This window comes from Folsomia candida, unplaced genomic scaffold (genome assembly GCF_002217175.1).
Source record: "Folsomia candida strain VU population unplaced genomic scaffold, ASM221717v1 Fcan01_Sc003, whole genome shotgun sequence".
In the NCBI taxonomy this organism is placed as follows: Eukaryota; Metazoa; Arthropoda; class Collembola; order Entomobryomorpha; family Isotomidae; genus Folsomia; species Folsomia candida.
Window position 1 is genome coordinate 1,968,342 of NW_019091195.1, and position 20,290 is coordinate 1,988,631.

Sequence of the window (20,290 nt, forward strand, 5' to 3'; positions counted from 1 at the left end):
TGCAATTTTTGACTAGATTTAAGGTTAAGCTCCAGTTTTTTTGCGTAACCTTCACGTCTCTCCAGACTTACAAGAAATCTCTATTAAAGCTGGAACATGCATGATTTATTTGCAAGCCCTTCAGCAAAATGAGACGTATTTCGTGGAAATAAATACGTCGTAGAACAGAACCCTTTGATAAGTTACATTTGACAGTACACCAATTATACAATTAAATACTTGGTCGAAAACGTCAACAAATATTACAACATGGACACGTAACATGAACAATTACTTCATGCGATTATGAGCCACAATACATAGTTACGTAAACCTTTACATTCACCATGCCTAATATTACACCATAGGATCCTATTGTTTAGCCAAAACAATTAATAAAGTGTACACACCCTTCAAAATGCAAATTCTATTATCATAATGTAACGTATACCTCAGCAGGAGTGCATTAGAAATATCATAATCAGACCAAATATGTATAAACAAAAAGTTGGGAAAAACGTTAACTTGGAGGAATTTGCAAACTTTTGTACAGCAAAATGACGAAAAAAAGTTCCAGCGACAATATCAATCTCATATTTGCCACAACACCAACGCAGTTCCTTGGCTGACTTTTATGATGACTTGACATGTTGATTCTTGGTCACGTAACCTTTATTTTCTTGCACATGTTCGCAATGGAAGATCGCCAAGATAAAATTGTTTTGCAATATTAGACATGCAGTCATATTATGATGGACTTGATCCAATGAGGAAGTGAATGAAATCTATATAGCTGATGAATGGATGGATTGTATAAAATCGAGAATGAAATGCTGGACAAAATCAAGAAAGTAATATTAATATTTAATTTGTACATATCTCTTCACATTCGTTTCGTTCGTCTCAATTAAACTAGGACAATGAAAAATTGGTTGCGGAGATGATAAAAATGCATGCAACAAAGACCCAAACTAATTTACACAAGGATGAAAAGCATGAAAAGATGAGATCAAACATGAAATATTCAGATACGTATGTGCAGTAGGAAAAAATGAGAGGGTGGATAATAATTACTATGTCTAGTCGAATCGAATCGAACGATCGACTCGCATACACAATAAAAATATTTCGTGGTAATCCTAATGTGAAAGGTATTTGCACACGTACACGTTTTCCATTCCCCGGCTAAATATTTGTTCTTATCCTCATTCTAATCTGTACATAATGAGCATCTTTAGTTTCTGGGGTCCAAATATTCAACGACACATGTACATATTTAGCTATGCAGGAGAATTAAATATTTATTAAGCGTAGTTGACCAACAAAAATTGCGTCTGTTCGTTAGTTGCATCCTTGTCAGATAAATAAATAGTGAATGAATGAATTAATACATGTATGCATCTGAGACAAGGATGCTTTTACAAGTGCACATAATTAACACGGTTCAATTCCAAAAAATGGTGATGTGCTTGGGTCGTAAACTATGCGGTACTGTATGAGTACCTTATGCGAATTTTGAGACTTAAATACCGTAAATTACTAGTAATAACAACTTAAATCCAGATTATTCCAGTATTTATTTGTTCTCCTAGGAAAAATGCAATGAAGAGGAATTTATTGTTTCTTATTCCGTCCTGATTACGTGACGTGACGTTACGTGTTAATATTGGTGGAGGTGGATAAAGACCTCGTTATCAACATGCTGCGACTACACATAAAGCCATCATCACGCCGCTGTGCAGATTATGACTTTGATCTTCAACTTGATTCTTGAAATCAATTTCCCTTTCATCTCACTCTCATCTCGTGTGTGGTTAGCATGGCTGCAGGTATGGATGTATGTACATCAGTTATGCATATTGCTGGCTTATCCCACCGCAAGCAAGACGCCAACTATGGTAAGGTAAGGTAACATCATGGGATGCTCCCTTGAACTTGGCCAGTACTACATTTATTATTACCACGTTGTACTATAACAATATGCAACATCTATCCACCAATGATTTAACATCACTCCATTTCCGGACGTGGATATAAATACGAGTTCAATGCTAACCGGATGTCCAGAACTGTTTTGAAGTCCAAAGTGGACACATCTCTGAAAAGTGTTTAAGAAAGTGAGTGTTTTTTAAAGCAAATTATATCATTACAATGAGAAGATTAGTCGGATTCGTCCTGATAGTGGGATCTGCGGTCGTGTTGACCACCCCAAACCCGAACCCACAATACAGCTTTTTCCCAGCTTACACGTCTGTGGGTCAGTCTTACTACGCTCCGGATCCGTTGATATCTTCCCCCTCCATTTCTCAGTCATCCTTCGTCCCCTCAAACTCATTGGGATTCATGAACGGCGGATTCACGACGAATAATGGATTTTCGAGTAATGGATTTACGAATAGCAGATTCATGACGAGTAATGGGTTCAGCGGGATGGGATTTACCCCAATCCGTATGAATGTTCAGCAACAATCGCAACCGCAATTGCAGCAACAGCAGCAACCACAACCGCAACAACAATCTTCTGGACCAGGTATCAACTCCTTGTTCGAAAGAGTGATTGAAGAAGCCACTCTTTTTGTGGAAAATGCCGAAATTCCAGTTTCCGTTAATAACAGTGCTCATATGCGTAAGTTCTGGTGAAATCTTTTCCCATCCATGCATACTATTAATTCAAGCAATCAAAATATCTATTGTACTTAAACAGCCCATGTCCACACCCCACCACATGCACATGCCGTTGGATCCCATGGCTTTTCTGCGCATCACGGAGGTCACGGTCATGGAATGGGTGGACACAATTATTGCAAATTCACCACCAAATCCCAAAAAGTAGGCAAAGTTTCCAACGTTCATCTCAAGGCGTACGAAATTCTCACCAAACAATACCAAGTGCCAAAAACACAAGCACTTTCATACCTCCGAGCCCGACTTCCCGACTACTGTACTCGAGAACAGAGACCACTTTATTGCGACAGGAATAGCAGATACAGGTTATTACCATTATAATACAATTGCAGATTGTGAAATACTTTTGTACTTATGGAAATTGTACTCCTTTCAGGTCTTTTGATGGAACTTGTAACAATTTGGAGCACCCATTTTGGGGCGCTTCCTACACACAATTCGACCGTCTCGCACCCTCAGTTTACGAAGACGGATGGAACGAACCCCGTGGGGCAGGATTTCACATGGCTGGAGCTCGACTCCCAAACGCACGAATCGTCTCTCTCTCCGTCCATCCCGACTACGTCCACCCTGGTGAGTGAGATTTTAATTTAAAGCAAGCTACACCAAATACGAATGAAAATGGTTGATTATAATCAATTTATCAACACCCCACTTTTAGATAACCGCATGACAAACATGGTGCCGCAATTCGGTATGATCTCATTTTCTGTTCTTTATTACATAGTATGTCCATTCTGACACAACTCTAGTTATCAATTACGATCAGTTATTAAGGTTTTGGCCGCACTAGTCAGTTTTGTGTCATTATGAACATGAATAGATCATTAACTGGAAGAAATAATAGTTGTATGTTAATTCTAATTGTTTAACTTATTTTTTACTCCCCCGGGGGGCCCAAAAACCAAAAAGGCCAATTTATTGATCATGACATGACCCTAACGCCAGAGTCTGACAGACGTTGTTGCTCCCGTGATCAGAACAATGTTGATTGTTTCAACATAAAGATCCCAACGGACGATTATTTCTACTCCAAACTCGATAGCCCACAAAACTGCATGGATTTCACTAGATCAACACCATTCTGTTTCCCCAACGCCCAAGGAACTCGAGAACAGATGAACATAGTCACCGCATTTGTCGACGCTAGCCACGTTTACGCTTCTGAGGAAAATCGAACCCGATTATTGCGAGCGTTTCAAGGGGGACGACTCAAGACTAATACTCAACATCCCGGATTCCTGCCTACTGTTGCCCAAATTCAAGCAGAGACTGGTGAACATTTCGATTTCATGGGTTCCTTCTACGGTGGTGAAGAGAGGTACACAATAATTTCTAATTAATAAAGAGTGAAATTTTTACATGCATAAACACTAATTACTATTTTTTACCCATAAAGAGTGAACGAGATGCCTGGCCTTACAGTCATGCACACGCTTTTATTCCGAGAACACAACCGTCTTGCCGACGCCATCTCGGCGAAACGACCATATTGGGATGACGAAACCATTTTCCAAGAAGCCAGACGATTGTTGATTGCCGAATGGCAGAATGCAGTTTACAGCGAATACCTCCCAATCATTTTGGGAGACAATACGATGAAGAAATATGGAATCAAGTATGACGAAGTCAATCCTTTCACCCAATACAATCCAAATCTCAATCCCACCATCTTCCACTCTTTTGCTGATGCTGCCTACCGATTTGGACACACTTTAATCAATGGACTTATCCGAATGATGAAAGGTTTCCAGGTAGGAATTCATTTTGTCCTATACACACTTACAAAATTTACTAGATGGTCTAATATCACTGTTTCTGATCATCACTTCAGGACGTAAACCGATACCGAATTAGAGACAACTTTTTCAACCATGAGCAAATCACTTATAACGGAGGTGAAGGATACGATCTCATTTTGGTAAGGAGTACAAATTAGTATCCATTGCAGGACCAGATTTGTACTTAATATATTCATTTAAAGGGTGGTCTTATGGCGCAAAATTCTCAAACCTACGATCCCTTCATTACCGAGGATGTCACAAACTTCCTTCTGAAGGAACCCAGCCGTAAGTTTGGCGGAGATTTGATTGCTCGTAACCTCCAACGTGCCAGAGAACACGGTCTTCCCGGCTACAACGTGTACAGAAGTATTTGCGGCCTTGCCGGAATGAGCAACTCTTGGAACAACAGACCTTCAAATATTCCAGAAAACGTGTGGCAAGTTTTGGGGTGAGTACTTTTTATATCTGATTACAACTCTAATTAGGACATTTGAATAATATCGTATAATTTCTTAGCTCCCTATACGAAACACCCATCGACATTGACCTCTTCACCGGAGGTTTAGCCGAGGTCCCTGTCCCCATGGCTGTTACTGGTCACACCTTCAACTGCTTGAAGGCTTTGCAATTCGCCCGAACCAAGTTTGGAGATCGATTCTTCTACACCCACTCCAATCAACCAGCTCCATTCACTATTGAGCAGTTGCGTGAAATTAGGAAGCGAACTTTTGGGGATATTATTTGCCAAAACAGTGTCGTAGAAATGACCACCAGAAACGTCTTTAAGATGCCAGGAGATGAAAATCCCATGATGTATTGCAACGATCCAGCCAGAAACAGCTTTAACATCGATATTTTCCTCTACAATCGGGCTTAATCGGGTTGTTCTCTTCAAAAAACCTATATATTCGCCAATACATTTGCCTATATATTTTACCTACCTATTCATACATACCAATCAACCAACCAAGCTTCGTTTTATGAGTGACAAGTATTGAAATGTGATAATTTATTGCAACTATTTATTTATTTTTTATATATCAATTTACTTATTTGTTTTCGTGTCGTATTGTTTCTGCTGGCAGTTTGTGTGTCTGGATAACTTTTTTACAAGATTTTTATTATATAGAGTACAATTTTTATATACGCCGAGACTTTATTCTGGATGCATGAGAAGTAAGTAAGAGTAACAACTACATACATACAAAAAACTCGAGTGATGTAAACTGAAAATGAATGTGTTCAACGACTACTTGTGCAAAGTAGCCAATAAAATGGAAAAAATGTAAAAATATTTCAACTCTTGGTCAATTATTCAATTTCCTGCAAGGACGACGAGCTCAACTTACATCACAATTACCACTTTTGCTCAAAAATTTACAACGCATAATAGTTGCCCACACAAGTATGATGAGCACATCTACTGACAGCTACATAGGTAAATACACATGCACATCTCTCCTAAATATTAGTGGTACATAACTCTTTGTTATAAGTAATCTATTTTCCTTGTATACAGAAATCAGGATAAGAAAACAAGGTTACAATTCCAGCATTTTTATTACATTTTACACACTGACAGACTACAAAGACAATTAAACTTTATTGGTATAGGGGATTAATAACGCCGGTCATTTGCATAGAATGTTGTTTTATTTACATACTTAAGTAAATAACTTAATATTTTCATAATAAATTTACCAAATATATTTTCATAATTTGTACAATATTACACTTTTCTACCAAAAAAGTTGGCTTTTATAACATAACCAACTATTTAATACCCAACTTTTTTCACTTTTCACTATATAATCATGTTGATAAGCTTTACATGAACTACAAACTACTGCCGAAATTGAACCCTCGAATATGGAGTCATGACAGGCATTTGATTCGGATGTTGCTGATACGACATTTGTGGTGGCATTTGGGGTTGCCCCTGTTGCTTCTTACCAAAAGGAACCCTGGGGACGAACACATTTGCTTTCCACCTTTCCTGTGGCTCAACCCCACCCATTCCCATGCCCATTCCCATGGGACTCGCTTCAATCGTTACCACGTCCCCAGAATCCTCCCCGTCATTGTAGCGTAATTGTGCTCCAATCACGAAAATGTAAAGGAAAGACCCGACTATTGCACCGATAAAGGGTGCAAAGAATCCAACTGACCACCACTGCTCATCCCTTTGGACAAAAATAAATAGTTAATAGCTACAATATTTACTTAAAGGGAGGTCTTCTAATGGGGCAAAACTCTGAAACCTACGATCCCTTCATTACCTTGGACTTGGACTTTTCATCACAATGTTAGAATCCCAACCGAGCGAAAGGGCAGCAAGTCTGGGACAAATATCGCGAGCAGGGTTTATAGCGACCTTAAAAAAATTGACATATTCTAAATACATGAATCATACATAGCTAAATTTGCAAATTTTTTCAACGTGCACTCACGCCGGTCGTATCGCCAAATGAGAGTCCCAACCCTATGACGACGAGTCCGATAAGGATTCCTTGCACATAACGAGGACTTCGAGAATTCCACATATCATTTACAGCCAGGAATGCCATCATGAAGAGGCAGGTGAGTACAATCTGGGACAAAAAACATGATAAGATACAATTAACCAGGATTATTGGATTGGCCTGCCTTATTCATAAATACTTTACCAAGGACATTAATCTTTTATTAATCATCCAGTTACTTCATATAAAGATGTTATCATGCGTACTTGCGTGTATTTGTATTGTTAAATTTTGTTTTGATATTGTGAAATTTATATTTAGTCATGATCGCCATTATTAACAAGTGGATCAAAGTGGAGCGTAGTTATTGTGATGGTTTTGTCCATCTGTCCGTCAGTACGATTACTTTAAGGTCACGGCGCTACGGTGATGAGGTCAAGAGTCTAAAATATCTTAATTTTGGTTTTGACCATTTTAGATGTAGTTTGGGACCGGGATTTCAAAAATCGTCATTATTTTAACGTTTATCGACCTGGAGACGGTGTAAATGAAGTCACAGGTCATAAAATGTCGAAACATTAAAAATGTCAAATTTACTTAGCTACTAACGCACCTCTAGTACACATCTCAAAAGGGAACCTTAAGTACTGTCACATCTCGATTTCCTTTGGGAACGTCTTAATTGATGGATAATTTAGTGTAACTAAGACTTTGTCATAGAACATACGGTGCAAAACCACGTACATAGGACGGTCCTATATTTATGCCGTCCTTTGTAGATGCCATAGTGGAGGGACCCCATAGGGTCCCTCCCAGATGAACGTTTTTCTAGTTTTCCAGTTTTCCAGTTTTAAAAAGCTTAAAGCTCGAATGAGGTATGGAAAAGTGGTTGTGTTAAATATGTTAAAAGCTAACGATACAAATTTCCCAATTTTTTCAACTTACACATATAAATATAGCCAACAATTTTGAAAAATACGTAAAAATAGACAAGCATTGGTCATTATATCTTTTAGCATGAAAAATTTCGAGTTTCAATTTTTGAAAATTTTTGTCAATTTTATTACAATAAGAGAAAAAATTATTTTTTGAAATTTTTTTGCAATGCTTAAAGAAGTTTAACATTTAAATTTTGGCAACATTTAAAAAATGACGAAATTAAAAGCATTGGATAAATTCTACGTTTTGGTGCAGCTTTCGCCAAATATTTCGCGACAACGTGATTTTGCACCATATGTTCTATGACAAAGTTTTAGTTACACTAAATTATCCATCAATTAAGACCATCCGAAAGGAAATCGAGATGTGACAGTACTTAAGGTTATCTTGTCAGTAATTCTGTTTCGGCGAGTTTATTATATCCGTTGCTGGAGTTGATTAATATTTTCCGGGGTTGAATCATGCAGTAAATATTGGTGATAAATGACTCGCACTCACCTCATTGAAAAAGCCGGACCCTAGGCTAATATATCCTGGGGTCGAATTAAAGATGGCTGCAGATGCAGGATTATTTGTCCAGTCTCCAGTGGTCAGAGAATCAAAATAGGCTGTAAAAATTGCAAGATAAGGACAAAACAATTAGAGATTTGCACACACTTTCTAAATCTTACTTAACATAAGCATAAAAAGAGTGAATATGATGAAGCTAACATTTGAACATTGCATAAGCGAAGAGTGAGCCAAGATATCCTCCAAGAATCTGTACTAAGATGAACGCATGCAACTTAACCCAAGATAACCGGCCCGCAATCGCCATGCCGATTGAAATAGCAGGGTTCACGTGTGATCCTGCATTTGACAGCATTTTTTAAGGCTCCTTAAAAAATATGTACGAAAGAGATGTTGTGCACACGTACCAGAAACCCCTCCAAAGAGCAGGGTGGCAAGAAAGTAGCCAAAGGCCACTGGCCACACAGAGGAAGTTGGACTAGACACAAATCTGATAGGTGACCCAACACTATTGATGCTGGCGTTAATATTCATCGTACCTCCCACCGCAAATAACTGAAACATCGAATTTGGAATTTATTTATTTCTTATTACCTTTGATGTAATTCTACTTACGCAGAGTGTAAACGTGGCTAAAAATTCGGCAATAATTTCACGAACATAGCTCTTCTCGATTCGGGCGTTATTTCTCGCCCAGTTAAGAATTGGGGATATTCCTATGGCCATATTGACCTTAGCTTAAGGCCTTAGCTTAAGGCAGTGGAGGTAGAGGATAACGAACTCTTGGACTCGAGGCGACAGACTGATTCAAATTATTTCACGTCCATAAACGCTTTCAAGCTTAATGAGTCAGTATGTACGCACGAAAATATGCAGAAAACTTGGAATTGCATATGGTGTATTGCGGGCAGAGTTTTGCAATGCCAACTTTGTGAATACCAAACTTAACCACGGTAAGGCAACTTGGCCGAAATTTGATAAGGAGGATTATCGGGGATTACTCCGGATGCCATGCACAGGGCCACATATCTTATCGATATGAGCATTGAGCAGCTTATCACAACATTTTTGGCCGGAACCTTTCATGTCTCATTCTGAGTATCATATGCATATTGATTAATTAAGAGAAGTATTGATGTGACGCGATATTATTGGCACCACAGTGCGTAACACGGATGAAATCATCAGCTAAATATGTATCTAATTAAATTAGGTGGTATACAAATACATAAATAGCACATTAACTGAACAGGTCACGTAGTAGATAAGTCTATTAATCATGCAATTTATTGGAAGCATCAATTTGTTTAGATACTGTCAACTTTTGTCAGCTGCGCAATCGGTCCATGTAGGCAGCGAGATCGGTTAGAGTTGAAACCTGAAACATTCATGAAAAGGCAAGTGCACACGAACTTTACGAATATGAAGTGAACAATTATGTATGTATGCTTTTGTTAGAGACCTTCCACTTCACACTGATTTCTGAAATTTAGTAAATAAATCTGAAATTTTGCATGATTGATGATAATAAAGATTTCATTCTTGTATTGATCAAAGTGACCCAAATTATCAGTAGTTTCTGGTATAAAAAAATGGCTGTCTATTTATGTCAAGTCAGCACTATAGTTTTATTTTATTACACACTTGAAAGGCAAAAATGACTGACCACAAGGTTACAATATTTAAAAACAACTCAAATTGTTAAAAGCAACTTCGGTACGAATTACTGGTAAGAATTGGATAAATCCACTTGGGAACTGGCGAAATTTTGCTGACTGGATTGTTTCGGTACTCCGTTCCTTTGGGAGGACAAGAGGTTTCCGTGATGATTCCACAAACATGTGGCTTATCACTGATAAGACCGGATGGACACTCTAACGCACCACCAAGGAAATCGGATTTTGAGCAAAGTGTTCCATGTCGTCCTCCGATCTGAAGACATGACTCTTCCTTTCTTAGCATAAAGCGATGACGTCTCTGGCACACACGTGGGGCTACTGGTTTTATAACCGCAGACTCAATGTTGTCCGAGTGCGAAAAGAATGTGGCTACAAATGCAAAAATATAAGCTTTTACACAGAAATACCCATAAATTCAAAAATGATAAATATCTCACCTCGATTATCTGGTCGACCAAAATCGACACCTTTCCCTTCCCAGACGAGCCTGGCTGGGAAAAAGTTGCCAGTAAAGACAACAGCTCGAGCCAAATTAATGACAGCAATTTCATTCAACTCTTTGGTTGGATTTGGGACAGTGTTATGGACACAAATATGCTCAACGACAAATTCGTCAAAAATCCCTTCCGCTTTCACCGTGACACCGTCTGGATCAACGTTGACCACGGTTTCATACGCATTTCCAGGAACAGGAGAAACAAAGCAGTTTGATGCTGTTAAAACATGTTTGGAATCAACAACCACGCCGGAACAGAAGTGGACGCCATTTCGCCGCAAAGAAACGACATATCGTGAAATAGTAGTTGATGATGGCAAAAGAGGTGATGGTGAAGAAATTGTTTCGTCTGCCTTGACCAGTTTTATGGGTGTTTTTTGGGGTGGCGGTACTGGCGTAGGTGAAGGTGAACGAGGAACTGGCGAAGGAATGGGCAGAGGAGGAATGGGTGAAAGGTCCTTGATATCTTCAGCATCTATTTCATTCTGCAATGGGGGTGGTCTCGGTGAGGTAAAGTTATTTCGACCACGTCGACCTCTGCCTCGACGCGTCCTATATTTTTCAAAAACTTCTTCCTCTCCACTAAAAGGGAGAATTTTGAATGGACGAAATGTCCACGTCCATCCATCATATTGACGATATGAAATTGAAGTATTGAGAAAGTCGTCTACGGTGTCACCCAATTTGTTAATTATTGCTCCAATTTTAGTTTTGGGCTTGCGACGACGCCGTCGCCTTCTTCTACGGCGACGCCCTTGTCCCTGCTGCTGTTGCTGCTGATTTTGACGCGTAGGCTTCCTTATATTGTTAGGAAATTGGATTTGAGTCGAAGTCAATAACTTTTCAGAATCGTCGGATTCTTCCTCACGGGCACGTATTCGACAGCAAAAGACACTCTGCTTAATCAAGGGATTTCTAAGTTTTCGAATAAAAAGCCTCCTCTCAATTACGTTTTTGGGTAGAGGAGGCTTGGCCAAAGGCTGTACTACATATCCAGGAGGACAAGATGTAAATCTTTTCGAATTTAGTGGAAAACAATTTCCAGAAGAGTTTTGAACTTTTTGTGACGATGTGGTGATAATAAATAAAGCTGAAATTATGCCCAATTTCTGTAGCAGCATTTTGAGCAGCAATAACAATAATCTGAAAACGACTAAATTGTGAAACAAGATCGATCCCCATTTTATAACTTTTTTCTGCATTACTTCCGATTTGGTAATTGCACTGTAATTAAATTACCAAAACTTACTTAATTTTGGAAAGTTGCTGTGTTACACATATGTCACATCAAGTGCCATAAAATAAGAACATTTTTTTCTTGTGGGTATGTTTTTCACGATAAAAGTGAGATTTTCACGTTACATGTATTTTGGCGATACATTTTTAGAGTGATGAATGATGGGTAGTGTGTCAAGGTGGTAATTTACGTGTCACAAGAGGGACGCCACACCTTGATAACCATCTCAACGCAGGTTTTACATGATATATAAATCAGTGCTGAAGTGGCTTAAGGGCGAATCAGCAGCCAATAAGTGATATCAGAGCGAAAGAACATGAATTTGTAAGAAAATTGCGTAATACTGCGTAATTTCTATCATAATGAAAAAACTTTACATCAATCAACTAATTTACAATGGTACAAGTTACGCGAACCATACAAATGAACTCTAAAGATATGTGCATACACTGTCCTTGCATAAGTAGGAAAATATGTGCATATGTCTTTATTTATACGACTATGAATGGTGAAACATTGAGAAGCTTGTGTTTTACCCGGATGTAAAAAACACCCGGGTATTTCTGCCAAAATTTATCAAACTTACTAATTCAAACATATTTTCATTTACAAGACAATAATAGTGAATTCGTATCGTGCTTTATTATCGGTAATTTTAGTGATCGTTAATCCCGAAATACATATAGTCACATACTAAGTAAGTATGTACATAAATACAGATATTACAATGTGCATACTACAAATATATACTTCGCAAATGTTGCAATTTCGTAAATATTTACGGCCTACATTCAACCCTAAAATAATAAAATTATTATTACGTGCTAACTCACTTGTCAATTGATTTATGCATGCAGCAACCTCATCTAAAATGCTCATGTTACCGTACTGTGACAATATTGAAGCCAAGTTAAACGTGCAGCTTGGATTTACACGTAACAAGGAAGTAAGTGGTGGATTTGTTTGCTGGGGGAATGCATCCTCTTCTGCATACGATTGGATTGGACGATGTGAATGGACAGACTTATCAAAATCTGGTTCTCTTCTTCTACTTACTTACGTAGTTTGATTGTGGATCGAGTTTTGTACTTGTGATCTGTGAAGTTTGACCCCGTAAGAGTACGCTACACAGCAAATCATCTGGTTTTAAGCTGCTAATTATTTTCCGAAAAAATAAATCTGTTGTTGCATCTGTCAGTTTGATACATAAACTTTTCTGCTTCTTTTTTTGAGTCGTCATTATACTTTTCACATTGGCTGAAGCTGACTTGGTCTTATTTTTTGTCTCCGTATTTTGGTGGCGTTACATAAATTGTTACCAATACGTAAAGCATGAGTGAAAATTGTGGTGGTGTTAAAATACTAAAAAATACTAAAAATGAGACGGAGGACAACGAACCGATAAAGTCGCCTCCGATTATGACGACTACGAACGCCTACATCTCAAGCAGTCCACCAATACACATTTGCTGCTATCGATCCCGACATGTCCAGCTTTGTGGGAAGAGCAATACTCCAGGTGAGATTTTATTTACTGGGTTTGTGGAAAATATGATCATTTATTTATTACGATATCAATAAATGATTTGGCCAAGTGGAGCTGATAGCAGATAGCTTGTCACACTTTATTTACTTAGGTATTTAGATTTAGTTCATTTCATTCCATGTGCGAATTTAAGCGGTCGTCGGTATAATTGAAGTCTTGTATTTTGACCGCAAGGTGATGTCAACTATTTCTGGAAATATCTAGTTGACATTACATATTTCTTCATACTTTTGAGAAATTGAGTACGTATGCATTATGTCTTGCACGAATGACAGCTCTTTTCCCACCAGTTCCAGAGAATCTTTGAAATTATTTTGCTTAATCAATATGTACATGAGGATTTGAGTAGCATTTCCATTCCGTCCTACGATAAGTTTGTCCCATCATCAATGCGTAACGATCCCCTATCCGTAACCAATGATGTATGGAGATTGACGTGGTCTGCTGAAGAATCAGTTACAGAGTGACAGAGTGCAGCTTTTTGTACATCATTGTACGTATCGCTAAGGTTAATCCAAAAATAACCAGCAAATTGTTCGTTACTTCTTAGACGTTCGTCCGTAGTCACAAGACTAAAGTCCATTCATTCTCCCATCCTTGTGGCTTACGGAATTTTGACTACGTGACCAATATTCCATCTATGTTGGGAAGACCAATTAATTAATTAAGTTATGAAGGGATTTTCTTGACATGTATGTAAATACATAATTACAAACTTTTACTCCGGGTCCAAGCTCCATGCTTCTGTGTCAATAAAATGTCTTATTCGCCATCATCATTTATTTATTTATCCTCCTGTCATGTGCCTGTCTCAACAAAAAGTCGAAAGTATTTCTGTCCATTACGAAATATGTTTACCGAAATGTGTATGTTCAGAACATTTGCACATGGGGTATTTCTACTTGAAGAAAGAAAGAAATGCGTTGTGAGATGATAAATTATTGATCGGCCACCCAAAAAGTCACTTCAGCTTTCAAAATGAAAATTTTGAGGCTTGTTCTCAGAGGCATCGTGGTCAGGTGTCAGGTTCCCAGTTTATTTCCATAATTGGCGATGAATGTGCTGAATGTTTAGAATCAGGTTTCATTCAATTCGAATTCTAGGAATTTTTTCGTGGCCACTTTTTCATAAGCTGTTACATGCGTGATACATAATCCGATTCGATTTGAGCAAAGTCTTCATCAGCAAATTACACATGTACTCTTGCCCTCATAACCATAACGAGTATTGAAAATTGACGAACGCATAACTCGCTACCATAATCAAGTTATGTACAATATTTTACACTCCTTAAAATCAACTGCCAACTCTCAACCATAACTTTGACGATTCAGTGGTAGCCACATAATGCATAATCTGGATATTATACATACATAGATTCTGTTACCCAACAACTGTTAAATCACTGCCGATCCCAGTTATTAAATACCACTAACCATCATGCACTGCATTTCATACGTACATAAGTTCCCCTGCATCTCACTCCTTCGTACCAATTCTTCAGGAAACTCCGTCGTCTTCACCAGCACGTTCTACGCCGCGGTCCGGTCTGACCATTATCGTTGCACTCGTTGCCATTCTCTGATATTTTTTAGCATTATGCTCTGGCAAACAAAGTCGTCGAGTTGAGTATATGCATAAAGCAGTCCCCTTGAAATCTCCTGCAATTGGGCCAAGACCAAAGTTATAGCTGTAGCAAAGTCAGACAGAATTCGCCAGAAAACCCGGTATTCGGATTTGTTCGGACAGATCTCGGTGAAAAGTGATTTTGTTTCGAGAACCCATCGTCTAGAGTCAAGTACAAGTCTAGTTGTTGCTTTCATGCCGACGTCGAATCCTGACAATTTATTTCCTCGCCCCTTTGCCAAATTACAGGAAGTTAAACAACTAATCCTAATGAGCATAGTGGTTTCTTCAACCTATGAAAAAAGAGAAACAACAAGGATCTAGATTAGTAAAAATTCCTTTGCTTGGTTGGATTTGCATTTCGTGGAATCATCAACAAGAAGGAATTTCAGCAAGTGGGACAAACAAAGGAGGAACAAGTGGAAGTAGTGATATTAGATCCTGTGCCACGTGTCTGTCTATAGCACGGAGTCTCTTGTGTCACATTTTGCACGGCAAAACCAGCAAAAAACGAATCGATGGGTGTGCTGGGTAGACATCGGCAGTACTCCCTTTCATCCGCAACTCCGGGTTAGTCCGCCAGTGATCTTTCTTTCCTCATAGTTGCAGTATCACGTTGTTATCTTATTTACATATGTACATACATTATTTTTTCAATTAATTTGTCACCTCACATCTTAATAGAGTTCATTCATGAAAATAAATTTGAGTAAAGTAGCATGAGAACAGGTTGAACTTTGGGTTCCTACTCGTACATACATACGTCAATCATACATAGATGTTTAGTTAAGTGAAAAGTGGTTCAAGTTTCAAGTGCAGGTGTGCAACCGTGTGTGTGTAGGAAGAAGATGGATTGTGTCGAAATTAATTTGCAATGAGGTTGACTCATCAATCATCCACAACCCTGGTTGAACGCAATAACTAGATACATAATGCACCAGTTTAGCGTGACCGCATCATCCATAAGTTATTAAGATAAGACAGGTGCACACTGCAAATGGGATGGTACACAGGTGGTTGTGGTGGTCATTAATTATTAGTGGCTTCATTGAGAACACACTGCACTAATCCAAAGTAACTAATTGCACACACACTGGAGAAGGTGACCACCAGACATTGCATAGTACTCTCCTTTCATAAATTAATTCTGATCGCATGTCTCCCTCTTACTTAGAAATGCTAGTTAGCAAATACTTACCAAGCTGCCAGTCAATGTCAGCCTGTAACCATTTAACCTCGTCAAACAAGTCCATTAAAATGATGTAAGTAAAACTTTATTAAAGCAAAAAATAGAATTTTACGACAATACTCATAAATTCTGGACAAATGCGGAGTAGGAGGGTTAGTGGTAGGCAATTTATTTTCAATGCCATACAAATTAACCTATGTAAACTCATACCGCATCAAGATTGACTGACACCATCCTAATTTTCTCATAGTGCTGATTTGAATAGAAATGGTTTAAATATTAACTTTATTACCACACGATGGACAAATTTAGGATTTAGTGTTTGGTCACGTACTCGAAAAAATTGAATACATTCATGAGATTTTTTTTGCTCTCCCCACTTTTACCCTGGTTTGCTTTGTACTCATCACTTAAACACGAAAATGGTTGTCCTTGTCCCACCAATCCGTCGTTCCTACTGTCTCGTTCACTAGTACTTGTCATTCTTGTTTTATTCGTAACAATAATATTTCGTACGTTTACGTATAAATGTAAGGACTCTGAACGGATTTTAGTCAGAGCAACAAACATACTCTGAGGAAGACGAGGGCCCAATATTCTGTTCAACAGGCAGCACCAATACATAATTACATAATTACTCTTTGCATGATAAGATAGCAGCAGCGGCGGCGGCTGTGCGTGCGTACATTTACATTTATCAAAGTATTATTATATTTTAATCACGACATACATAAGATACACATAATAAACAAAGTGACGATTTGCATTATCGAATGAGATAAACTGGATTTTAAGGGATGTTGAGACGACGATCGTTATGCTTCAACAGACTTCAGCAGAAGACTGTCATCACTCGTGATGGGGGTGCGAGATCGCTGAATCCCATCAGTTAGTATTTATCTACTATCCATTGAATACCTTTGTACTTTTTTTAAGTTTTTTGCTCTACAAAGTATTTTGCATTTACTTATTGGCACAAGTAGTCTACACAGGATTCTGACAGTTATGGAAGGTCCTGAGCTTACTTTTTATTAAAAAATCCTAACTTCTTTATTTAGCTATATATATATTTCTGGACAGTTTCCAGAAAATTACTCACCGCATAAAGAAATAAAGTAAAAGAAGAGAGAAGGTCATTCCTGTTATGCTTACATAATGGAAACCTTATCACTTTTTACAGGCGAACGGGCCAACTATGTTAACACTCCGCATATCATTGCGATGGTCGGATTGCCAGCGAGAGGCAAGACCTACATCGCAAAAAAACTGTCTCGCTATCTGAACTGGATTGGGATCAATACGAGAGGTAAATAAATAAATAGTAATATTTAGCTGATTGACGGTAAATTACTTCAATTTAATCGCTGTTAACGTTACAGTGTTTAATCTGGGAGAGTATCGTCGTCAGGCTACGACGGCTTATCGGAGCCATGAGTTTTTCCTAATGAACAACGAGGAGGCTTTGGCCATTCGAAACAAGTGTGCATCTGACGCTCTGGAAGATGTCATTCGCTGGATCGAGAGTGGCGGAGAAGTCGCGGTAAGAACAGGATGTTTTTGTTCCTTATCAACTACCATTACGCATTATAGGATGCATGCGGAAGCTGCATGGAAGTTGAAGTTGAGGTAATCAGGAGGATTGCCAAGTACAGTGATGATCATCATTCTCTTGTCTTTTCCATCCGCCCAGCTCTGACGAGACTTTCATGCTTTCGTGCATGGTTTTGTTGGTATAATAGGAAAGCATGAGCAAAGAACATGCATACAGCAAGAATCTGGAATTAATGTGATTTAGATGCAGACAGAAGGTCAAATATATGTATGTACATACATTTGTATGCATAATATTTAAGCCATACAAACGCGGGTCGGTCCAAGTCCAATGGTCCAACTTATTTATGGTTTCACATCATTAGATCACCGCTTGTCAAACTATTATAATTTGATTTGATTGCAAATAGTTGACGATTCTTGAATGACAATCTAATCTAATTTAAAAAAGAAAAACTTAGAAAAGCATATTGCTAATTGACATGCTCATTCGTATTATTGTCTCCTGTAAAGGTTTTCGATGCCACCAACACAACTCGTGACAGGAGGAAGATAATTTATGAGTGGATCGTTCAGAAAACTGGGTACAAGTTATTCTTTGTCGAGTCGGTTTGTGACGACCCGAATATCGTAGAGCAGAACATCATGGTAAATCTCTTACTTGTGCACATATAACATGTATGCTGTGCCTCATTACTCTTAATGTTCATACAGGAAGTGAAAGTGAACAGTCCCGACTACCGGGACATGGAGAATGAAAAAGCCCTTAGTGATTTTTTGCAACGCATCTCCCATTACGAGGATCAGTACGAGTCCATGTGCGAGCAGGCTGAAGCTCACTACTCATTCATGAAGATTTTTAATACGGTAGACATACTTAATTGCATAACACTTCAATGTAAAGTACTTGAATACTGGATTTTTTTAACAGGGTGAAAAGATACTGGTACATAAGCACGAGGGACACATTCAGTCTAGAATCGTGTACTATCTGATGAATATTCACATAACGCCGAGGACTATTTATCTTACCAGGGTAATAAAATAATATAAATACATGCACCTATACCAGCCTAAGGGGCTTGCTCTGACTAGAATTTAAATTTTATAGCACGGTGAGACGGATTTCAACCAACTTGGTCGAATAGGCGGTGACTCTGACCTCTCTGCCAGGGGTCGATCCTATGCCAAGGCGCTCTCGACCTTTATAACTGAGCAAGACATGCCACACCTCCGAGTGTAAGTGTAATTCTGCATTAGTTTTATTTGAATATGTAGCAAAGTTAAGGCTCTGATACATACTCATCTTCATATATTACAGGTGGACTTCATGGCTTAAGCGCACAATTCAGACTGCAAGTGGCATCGATGCGCCTCAAGAGCGGTGGAAGGCGCTCAACGAGATTGATGCTGTAAGTTGTGCATCCAGACTTATTTTATTATTGAAACAATTACGAGTTATTAACCAATAGCTCCTCTAAACAAAATTAGGGAATCTGTGAGGAAATGACTTATCAAGAGATCCAGACTAAATTTCCAGAAGAATTTGCAGCTCGGGACCAATCAAAATTTAGCTATAGATATCCTCGTGGGGAGTCGTACGAAGACTTGGTGGCTCGCTTGGAGCCAGTTATCATGGAGCTGGAACGTCAAGAAAACGTGTTGGTTGTTGGTCACCAGGCCGTGTTACGCTGCCTTCTTGCCTACTTTTTGGACAAGGCTTCCGGTAATTGTTGTGATGGCTGTTTAAAAACTTTGAAATGCAGCAATCTTGTAAATCTAAGTACTCATAATTACAAATTGCAGAGGAGTTGCCGTACCTCGAGGTCCCTCTTCACACGGTCGTTAAGCTAGTTCCGGTCGCGTATGGTTGTAGAGTTGAGTACATTTCCTTATCGGTTGAAGCAGTCGACACGCATCGTCCCAAACCCAATGTGCCTGGCAGCCTGGATGAGAAGTTCTTATTCGACAGAAATGCCAGTCCTGATCCAGATCACCCTGAAAACTCAGAAGATCGTAGTAATGGTGCTCTAATTCATACCAATGGTAACGGAGATGTAAAAGTTATCAGCGACGGTGCTGCAATTTCAGCTACTGACATTGTCCTGAAGGCAACGGCAGGATTAGAGATAACTTCAAATAATCCCTAATTTTATACGAATTCGATATCGCAATGAGGCGCGGATGATATGAATCTCTCAAAACCATGCAAAGTTGCGAGAATTTAAAAAGACAAGACGATTTCTATTTTACCTTTTATAAAAAATATCTCCTTAATTTTAAAATTATTCTAAACTATCTTAATCTTATTTGATTACATTCATATGGGTACATGTACGCACATTATACAAAAAAATCATTGTCCTACGCTTACACGAAGTAATATAAACTCCGAAGGGTTTCAGTGGTTTTTGTGGGTGTGATTCTGTCTACGGTAATCTTAAGTAAATTTACATATGAAAACCTACATTTCCTTTTTAATCCATAAAATACTCTACATTTTGATTAAGTGGAAAAAGCAACATTCCATATTTTTAAACCTTACTTATCAAAGAAAATTAAATGCGAGACGTTTTACATTTGCGTTTTTCTCTATACTGATTCTAA

At 38.5% G+C, this 20,290-nt stretch overlaps 4 protein-coding genes across 7 annotated transcripts; 2 read left to right on the forward strand and 2 right to left on the reverse strand.

Moving 5' to 3' along the window:
* The first annotated feature begins 2,050 nt into the window (after positions 1-2,050).
* Positions 2,051-5,742, forward strand: LOC110847682 (peroxidase). The gene is made up of 9 exons (XM_022094665.2): positions 2,051-2,605; positions 2,684-2,969; positions 3,041-3,237; positions 3,326-3,358; positions 3,577-3,985; positions 4,064-4,418; positions 4,499-4,585; positions 4,649-4,896; positions 4,965-5,742. The coding sequence occupies exons 1-9, from the start codon at positions 2,131-2,133 to the stop codon at positions 5,323-5,325; spliced, it is 2,451 nt and encodes an 816-aa protein (XP_021950357.1). The 5' UTR covers positions 2,051-2,130; the 3' UTR covers positions 5,326-5,742.
* Positions 5,743-5,989: 247 nt separating this feature from the next.
* Positions 5,990-9,290, reverse strand: LOC110847683 (aquaporin-7). Its single transcript, XM_022094666.2, has 7 exons — positions 8,975-9,290; positions 8,767-8,914; positions 8,561-8,698; positions 8,348-8,457; positions 6,899-7,039; positions 6,728-6,822; positions 5,990-6,631 (listed from the first exon to the last, which is right to left on the reverse strand). The coding sequence occupies exons 1-7, from the start codon at positions 9,083-9,085 to the stop codon at positions 6,292-6,294; spliced, it is 1,083 nt and encodes a 360-aa protein (XP_021950358.1). The 5' UTR covers positions 9,086-9,290; the 3' UTR covers positions 5,990-6,291.
* A 672-nt stretch (positions 9,291-9,962) lies between these two features.
* Positions 9,963-11,668, reverse strand: LOC118435143. Its single transcript, XM_035850588.1, has 2 exons — positions 10,476-11,668; positions 9,963-10,407 (listed from the first exon to the last, which is right to left on the reverse strand). Exons 1-2 carry the CDS (start codon positions 11,653-11,655, stop codon positions 10,061-10,063), a joined length of 1,527 nt encoding a protein of 508 aa, XP_035706481.1. The 5' UTR covers positions 11,656-11,668; the 3' UTR covers positions 9,963-10,060.
* Positions 11,669-12,871: 1,203 nt separating this feature from the next.
* On the forward strand, positions 12,872-20,260 carry LOC110847684 (6-phosphofructo-2-kinase/fructose-2,6-bisphosphatase). Of its 4 annotated transcripts, none has more exons than XM_022094668.2 (10): positions 12,872-13,290; positions 17,313-17,438; positions 17,512-17,672; positions 18,197-18,331; positions 18,398-18,550; positions 18,615-18,719; positions 18,795-18,922; positions 19,005-19,095; positions 19,175-19,409; positions 19,490-20,260. In XM_022094668.2, the coding sequence occupies exons 1-10, from the start codon at positions 13,104-13,106 to the stop codon at positions 19,831-19,833; spliced, it is 1,665 nt and encodes a 554-aa protein (XP_021950360.1). In that variant the 5' UTR covers positions 12,872-13,103; the 3' UTR covers positions 19,834-20,260. The 4 variants fall into 4 exon arrangements, with proteins under 4 accessions (XP_021950360.1, XP_021950362.1, XP_021950361.1 ...); XM_022094670.2 differs by lacking the exon at positions 12,872-13,290 and adding an exon at positions 14,802-15,513; XM_022094669.2 differs by lacking the exon at positions 12,872-13,290 and adding an exon at positions 15,563-17,020.
* The last annotated feature ends 30 nt before the right edge of the window (positions 20,261-20,290 follow it).

Excerpts from the sequence above, each read along its gene's own strand:
- LOC110847682 (XM_022094665.2), top strand. The coding sequence starts at position 2,131 with ATGAGAAGATTAGTCGGATTCGTCCTGATAGTGGGATCTGCGGTCGTG. Across the intron at positions 3,238-3,325 it reads TCCCGACTACGTCCACCCTG|ATAACCGCATGACAAACATG; the intron begins GTGAGTGAGATT and ends CCCCACTTTTAG. Across the intron at positions 4,586-4,648 it reads AAGGATACGATCTCATTTTG|GGTGGTCTTATGGCGCAAAA; the intron begins GTAAGGAGTACA and ends ATTCATTTAAAG.
- LOC110847683 (XM_022094666.2), bottom strand. The coding sequence starts at position 9,085 with ATGGCCATAGGAATATCCCCAATTCTTAACTGGGCGAGAAATAACGCC. Across the intron at positions 8,915-8,974 it reads TAGCCACGTTTACACTCTGC|TTATTTGCGGTGGGAGGTAC; the intron begins GTAAGTAGAATT and ends TCGATGTTTCAG. Across the intron at positions 8,699-8,766 it reads GCTCTTTGGAGGGGTTTCTG|GATCACACGTGAACCCTGCT; the intron begins GTACGTGTGCAC and ends TGTCAAATGCAG.
- LOC118435143 (XM_035850588.1), bottom strand. The coding sequence starts at position 11,655 with ATGCTGCTACAGAAATTGGGCATAATTTCAGCTTTATTTATTATCACC. Across the intron at positions 10,408-10,475 it reads TGGTCGACCAGATAATCGAG|CCACATTCTTTTCGCACTCG; the intron begins GTGAGATATTTA and ends TTGCATTTGTAG.
- LOC110847684 (XM_022094668.2), top strand. The coding sequence starts at position 13,104 with ATGAGTGAAAATTGTGGTGGTGTTAAAATACTAAAAAATACTAAAAAT. Across the intron at positions 17,439-17,511 it reads GATTGGGATCAATACGAGAG|TGTTTAATCTGGGAGAGTAT; the intron begins GTAAATAAATAA and ends TTAACGTTACAG. Across the intron at positions 19,096-19,174 it reads CGCTCAACGAGATTGATGCT|GGAATCTGTGAGGAAATGAC; the intron begins GTAAGTTGTGCA and ends AAACAAAATTAG.